The 7,500-nt window shown below is 43.9% G+C and overlaps 1 protein-coding gene across 1 annotated transcript in view; it reads right to left on the bottom strand.

Annotated features, from left to right (window-relative positions):
* The window catches only part of crhr1 (corticotropin releasing hormone receptor 1), a 33,722-nt gene extending 27,342 nt beyond the window's left edge, over nt 1–6,380 (bottom strand). Inside the window, exon 1 of the mRNA XM_034711679.1 lies at nt 6,036–6,380. Within this exon, the coding sequence (XP_034567570.1) occupies nt 6,036–6,056 (21 nt within the window). The 5' untranslated portion in view covers nt 6,057–6,380. The remainder of the gene's footprint in view (nt 1–6,035) is intronic.
* Between the last annotated feature and the right edge of the window lie 1,120 nt (nt 6,381–7,500).

Genomic DNA, 7,500 nt, shown 5'->3' with positions numbered 1-7,500 from the left:
GTGATAGTGCAAAATAAAATGAAGGCACAACTGTGGCCTTAAAGCTGGGGTTGGTAGTCTCAGAAAACTAGCATGAATTTGAATGTAGCATGTCTTCAGGACTCCGTCTAACGACCCCCCCGCTCACACACATGAGCGCCGCTGATTCATGACCATATGATGGTGACTGATTCAAAACCGGTCCTCACCAAAACATTCTCATAGTGAAAGTTAAAAACACAAACAAACATGGCTGCTGTTAGCACTCACAACTGTCATGCTAGCATTATCCAGTTGTCCTGGTGACACGATATCAGGAGGAAAGTTATAACACATATATAACACTGTAACAGCTCTACTGTTTGTTAAACATGTTCAGTGTAGATGTTCTTAATTCCTACAGTGTTGACAGTCAGTGAAGGCATCAGGAGAGGTGTAGAGTGTGTGAGCGGGAGAGAGGAGAGACAAGAGGAGAAGTTCTTCATTCATTCAAACATTGATTGTTGTTTTGTTGGTTGGCGTGGTAACGGCCGACAGTGACCGGTTATTAAAGATCAACGTGTTCACCAATCGGCTCGTCATCCCTACAGCGTCCGGACGGACGCTACAGTACATCTACATTTCTGTAGGACTTACTAAATGTCATTCATTCTTCTGCTTGTCAGAGCCCCCGTGGTGAGAGCTTTTTAGACTCTGATCCGGACTACAGTCCTGAGCAAAGCCCCTCATGGGGTCAGAGGGGACAGGCCCAATGTGGAGCGAGAGGGGCAGTCAGTAGAGTCAGGGAAAGCAGAGGCAGGAGACGGGGAGTGAACGCCGGGGACATGTACGCTCTGCAGGAGGCGGGCAGAACGGCAGGACGGGATTTGATTGGTTTAAAATTTTGGACCCTAATGACGGTGATTGGTTGGTGTTTTCCCAGGTTTACTCCGGCTGTAGATAGCAGCTTTTTTTACCTCTTTTTTAAGAACACATTATGTATTGATTACCATCAGGACATACAGATCATTTTAACCAGTATAACAAAGAGTGGACCTAAATCTGAACACCAACCCCAGCTTTAAACATTTTTAGCTGTAAATGTTTAGTGCATTGTAAAATGGAACCAAAAACAATGCACTATGAATACTAAATAAATAGCTCACTGTTGACGCTAATGTTAGCAGCTAACTAGCCAATTAGCTTACCGAGACGACTGTCCCTCTTTGTTAGAAATTGAATCAGCCATGCTTCCTTTTCAGATGCTCGTGCATCGCCGTCGTACTGCCATGGAAGGCGAGTTCTTTCTTGCAGATTTTATATTGCACATTCTTCTCTTTTATTTTGGAAAAATGCTCCCAAACTTTCAAGCTCCATAGCCGGCTAGCCATGATACTGTTCGGACATAAGACAAAATCTGATTTCAAAGTGTTTTTTTGAGCAATAAACTTCAAAGACATGTTTTGGGGACCTCTTAGACCAATATATTTTAATAAAAATGAGCATAATACGTCACCTTTAAATATAAGGAACAATTCACTAAAAATGCAGAAACACTTGTCTCACCCTTTCACCCTCTCAGTCTATGGATCAGCATTGATAGAAAACTCTGGATCACTCTGCAGATAATGTTGATTTCACAATGATCCTTCTCCCTGAAGTCAAGCAGCAGAAGTTCATTTTGTTCAAACATTAAAGGCCAATTTTAAGTGGCCTAAATCTACATGAGTGGTCTTACATGGCAGTGTTTGTATGCAGGGAGTTTATCTATTTCCTGACTGACTGTTAAAAAAATACTGGAGCATGAATTAGGAGAACACCCACCTCTCCAGGGACCACTACTACACCTCTGGTTTTCAGCTTTTTGTTTTGGTTTGTGTCCCGTCACACTTTGGTTGTTTCACACATTTCAAAAAGTGATGGTCGTCACCATCGTCGGACAACGTGATCGTCGTGGACACGGGAAAAAAAGTTGTCAGCCAGTTGAACTGTGTGCTCACTGTGATGGGAGCAGCCTTTTGAATCAGGACTTCATTACCCAGACACCCCCTCTTTCTGTGTCTCTTTGTCAGTCTGCAGTGGGCTGAGAAGAGACGAGGATGAGGAGGAGGAGTAGAGGAGGTGGATGGAGGGATGAAAAGACGAGACAGAAACAGGAAGTGATGGATGAGTGTGTGTCGATCGCCCCCTCAGGTGCTGCCAGTCATTTCACACCTCCCTCTCTTTCTCTCTGTCTCTCCTCCTCATTTCATTTTTGTCCTTTAGAACTGAATGAAACAGACACCAGCTATGTGTGTGTGTGTGTGTGTGTGTGTGTGTGTGTGTGTGTGTGTGTGTAAGTGTGTGTGTAAGTGTGTGAGTGTTCTATATATAGAATGATGTATGTTGGGGAAATGCCAGCACCCTCCTGCTTTAATACACCTCTCTTTCTCTTTCTCTCTCTCTCTCTCTCTTTTTCTTTCTATCCAGAAGACAGTCAGACAAAAACAAGAGGATGTTCAGAATCTCACAAAAATAAAGTTGTCCCTGAATTTTTCTTTACTTCATCAAAACTCACACAAAAAAAGGCCAAAACCTGACTATGGTATTAACTCACTGAGTTTCTCAAAGTTCAGCTGAGTTAATCAGAGTTCTGAAGACACTCCATGAAAAGAATATTTGCAGAGGACTTCAGTGACATTGGCAAAGAATAAACTCTGTCATAAATTAGAAATAGCGTTCAAACCTAGAGGCAACCTCTGGCCTGAAAATAGGAATCAAATGTGGAAGTGTTAAAAACTGCAGTTCCTTGAGGATCCGCTTGAGGCCGGCTCCAGATGTACGGGAAGTCACATAATAAACATGTTTACAGCCTGGTACAAAAAACAAGTGTAGTCTGGATCGCTCATTTCTCTATCAGCTCTCTATGTCCATATTTTATAGAGACTATAGTTCAAACCAGGCTACATTTGAATAACACACAGCTGGTGCAACCCAGTGCCGGTCTTTGAGAAGCCTCTTCCGGTCCCAGAAGCTTTTAAAGTGTGTTAATAATATTCTTCAATAAGTTGTTGGATTCCTTTAGAACTCAAAGCTGTTCCTAAAATGGTTCTGTTCCAATGATCATGATCTTAAATGAACAGAAACTTCAACTGTCTCTGGGTTTCTTTTGATTCATCTGGGTTCTTCTTGGTTCCTATATGCGCCACTCTCCGTTAATCTGGGTTCACATGGGTTCCTGTTTGTACCCTTGAGTTTCTGTGGGCCCTCCTGAGCTTATGTGGGCTCCTGTGGGGCCTTTGGGTTCCCTTGAGTTCTTGTTAGTCTTGTTGGTTCTCTAGTTTCCCCTTTGTTATAGGTTCTAGTGGTTTCCAGTAGGGTTCCCTTTTGGTTCTTATAGGTGTATCTCTCTATGGGCCCATTTTGATTCGTAAGGGTCCCTCTGGGTTCCAGTTGATTCCTTGGTTCCACTTGGTTACTCTAAGTTTCTGAGGGTTCCTCTGAGTACCCCATTGGTTCTTTTTAGTCCCTCTAGAGCCATATGGGCTGATGGCTCATGTGGGCCCAACTGGGTGTCTTTTGGCTCCCGTCAGGTTCCTGCCTGCGTTCCTCAGGGTTCCTGGGTGTGTGTGTTGGCTCTAGTGGGTTCTCCTGTGTATCTATAGGTTTAACCATAGTTGTTGGTTCTTTTGGGTTCCTTTGGCTCCTCTTGGTTCCTGTAGGGTTCTCTACATTCCTGTTGGATCCTCTGGGCTACTTTATGTTCTTCTTTGGATTTCCTCTGGGTTCCATGTGGTTACTCTATGATCCTGGGGGTTATTTGGGCTCTTCTGGGTTGCCATTGCTTCTTTTTGGTTCCTGCAGACCCATGTGGGCTGCTGTTGGTTTCTTTGATCCCCTTTTGGTTTCTTTTTGATCCTGTTGGTTCTCTGTCTTTTGGCTCCTGTCAGGTTCCTGCCTGTGTTCCTTGGGGTTCCTGGGTGTGTGTGTTGGCTCTAGTGGATTCTCCTGTGTATCTATAGGTTTAAACATAGTTGTGGGTTCTTTTGGGTTCCTTTGGCTCCTCTTGGTTCCTGTAGGGTTCTCTACATTCCTGTTGGCTACTTTACATTCTTCTTTGGATTTCCTCTGGGTTCCATTTGGTTACTCTATGATCCTGGGAGTTATTTGGACTCTTCTGGGTTGCCATTGCTTCTTTTTGGTTCCTGCAGACCCATGTGGGCTGCTGTTGGTTCCTTTGATCCCCTTTTGGTTTCTTTTTGATCCTGTTGGTTCTCTGTGTTCCTCAGGGTTCCTGTTAAAATCTGGGTACTACTGTACTATTGTGTACACTTGGGTCCCTCTTGGTTCCTGTTGTTGCTTTAGGTTCCTCTGGGCTCTTCCTGGTTCTTCCTAAGTCCTTTGAGTTCCTCCACTGGGTTTCTGTTGGTTCCTGTCTGAGGTTACTAACAGTTCCTGCTCCTGTGGTCAGGCTTGAGGTTGAAGTGGGGCCAGAACTGCTGATTTGTTCCTTTAGTGTTTAAAGGGTTCATTTCGAGCTCTGGGGTGTGATTGGCTGTTGAGCCTCTAATGGCTCCACCCCCTTTAAATTATATCTGTTTGGTTTGATTGATCCTATACGATCACATTTTGATTTCACAATCTGACAACACGGTAGATTAAGTAACTGATCTTTCTGTGGAGAACCACATGGTCTTCAAACGACGGTTTGTTGTTCTTTTCATTTGTGTTTTTTTTTTAAAAGATGTTCAGAGACACGTAATCCAGACGGGTCTAAATTAACCCTAGAACACTCTCGCCGGTTGATTTTCACCCGATCAAACACATTTACATGATTTTCATTATATTGCGTTTGTCTGAGTGTCATAGGTCTCTGGGGAGCTTCAGCGTGGTCTTTGATGTCTTTGAAGGAGAGGGTGTGTCCTCACTCCAAAACCAGCTTTTTCCTCCAGGCACGTGTTCGGGTGATTTTCACCCTTTTTTGTTTCTCTCTCCTGCAGCTGTTTGTGTGTCGAGGAGTCTGTGCCTTCACCAGGGAAGTCTCAGATGTCCCAGGAATGGGTGGACCAAACACCAAGTTTCCAGTTTCATCATCTTTCGTTTTAGAAATATTTGGTCCTGAATTCCAAATTTTCAGTTATTTTGAAGCACTTTTACGGGGTCCCCATATGATAATTTTTTTCATTTTGTTAGACACAGCACAGTTTAAAATAAAATAACTGTAATTTGTCATGTATCGTCATATTTTGATATATTTTGATGACAAGTATTTTTTATTGGGTATATTATATCAGGTAAAAAGTGAGGGTGTTACTAATTTTAGCGATAGTGTTCTAAGCAAAATCAAATGCAGGAAAACCCCATGAGAAGTTTAAGATTCTACATCCAGTGGCGGATCTGGGGAGGGGCCAACAGGGGCCAGTGCCCCTGTAAAACTGAACCTGGACCCCCCCCCCCCAAAAAAATTACATACAATAAAAAAAGCTTCAGTATCGCGCCAACATTAGAGGCGGAACACATGCGTGTGGCACTTGGTTCCAGTCCCTTAGAGCACTAAGGGACTCATGTTGAGTGTAAACAGCCAAACAGCTGCTGTCAGTCTGCATGTTGATCTACAACACAGTAGTATACATGTCTAGTATATAGGGGTGCACTGATGTTTTGCCAGGTTGCTCTCAGCCGGTTCTCGCCCTGCTCAGTCTCTTTTGTCAGGGTTGAGCGTGTCACTCTGACAACACCCTTGGCCCCAGCCTGGCCCCCCCAGTAAAATTGGTCTAGAACCACCACTGTCTATATCTAAGTCAAAGATACTTCACCAAGTCATGGTCGAACTGTTTGCCTATGGATTGGTGGATGACCCATTCACCTATTAGACACAGCCAACCAAAAATTCTACATATCAGTCTTTTATTAATATAAAATGATTACTATAATTATAATTATATTAGTATTATTATTGAAGTTTGATCCAAATTTAACACATATAAATTTATTAACAGTGAAGCATTTAATGTGAGAACACACACTGAGAGAGAGAGAGAGAGATAGAGAGAGAAACGTAAACACACATAGTGACACACACATGCGCGCGCTCCTACCTGCTTCAGTAGTTTCTCCATCTCTCATTCATTCGGTGGCGTGCGCTCTGGCACGCGTTCTCCCCTCTGCTCACGGCCTCGTCCCGCACGCTCCGGTCCGGCTCACCTTCCCTGTCATCTCGGTCCGAGCCGAAGACAAACGGACCCCACAGATCCACAACAGAGAAGCAGAGCCCCGAACCGAGCCGAGTCGAGCAGAACCGAGCCGAACCGAACCGAACCGAACTGAGCAGAGTAAATTCCTACACACTGCACAGGCAGAAGACACAGATCCGGGTCAGTCCTGTCCGGTTTTGTGCACACCTATCCTCCGGTCAGGGTCTGGTGTAAGTCCTGCGTACAGGGAGCCGGTCTTGCACCGGAACACTAATGGAGCCAGATCAGCGCGTGCTGCTGAGAGGAGGCTGCTGCAGAGCGCGAGCCAATCAGAGAGTGAGAAGAGGAGAGAGAGAGAGAGAGAGAGAGAGAGAGAGAGAGAGAGAGAGAGAGAGAAGAGAGAGAGAGAGAGAGAGAGATTTTCAACATGAATCAGTCAATTAACTCACCTCCACCAACACAGACAGGTCTGAGAGATGGTGTGCTCAAGCTCTCTTATTCTTTAGTCTTATACATAAGCATCTCCGGTCAGCTCTCACTATATACAGCAGGGGCGTCAAACTCCTTTCAGGTCAGGGGCCACACACAGCCCAAGTTAATCTGAAGAGGACCGGGTTAAAATCATAACATAATAACCTATAAATAACAACACATCTAAACTTTTTCATTCTGAAAATGTTCACATTTAATGAACTATCTTTCTACAAAAACAGCTGTTGTATTTTTGGCCCTGATGAGTCTCATAGTGGGGCCAAATATTTTCTTGAAGCCCTGAAACCTGCTGGGAACACACCAACCACACAAGTTACTGAGTCACCGGACACAGAGTGAAATATTTACAGCAGAAGAACAGATAGATTATAATAATTAAGAAGGTAAACTTGACTATTATGGACCCCCCCCCTGCTCCAGCATGAACACTTTGCTTGCTGGACAGCGTCGTATGAAGGGGTGTAGGTCTGTAACATACGGAGATGTATGGTATGCATGCTCACAATATGTGGCTCCTTTCGAAAAATGTGTATCCAACGCTCCTACTGAGACAAGTTTACATATATTTAAACTTAAGTGCTTATTGGAATTTGAAGTGCTCTAAAAAAGTCTGAATTTCCATCTGATAATGCAGACTGCAAATATTCTGTTTCCTCACTTTGAGAAAAAATGTCCAGGAGCGCCGTTCAGGTGTGCTCCCTCAGCACTATGATTGTACGAGACCCCTAGAGGACAGATTAGAAATAGCAGTTACTTTTCTTGAAAAATTGCAGGTAATGTCTTCTCTATAATTTTTTTCACTTTTTTTTAGATCCTGAATGGTCAGGCCTGTTAGAGCTTGATGTCTGCTGAGAGGTCAGTGTTAACAAGATGTCTG

The sequence above is a fragment of the Notolabrus celidotus genome, chromosome 20 (assembly GCF_009762535.1).
Source record: "Notolabrus celidotus isolate fNotCel1 chromosome 20, fNotCel1.pri, whole genome shotgun sequence".
In the NCBI taxonomy this organism is placed as follows: Eukaryota; Metazoa; Chordata; class Actinopteri; order Labriformes; family Labridae; genus Notolabrus; species Notolabrus celidotus.
This window is presented reverse-complemented; position numbering and strand designations above follow the sequence as displayed.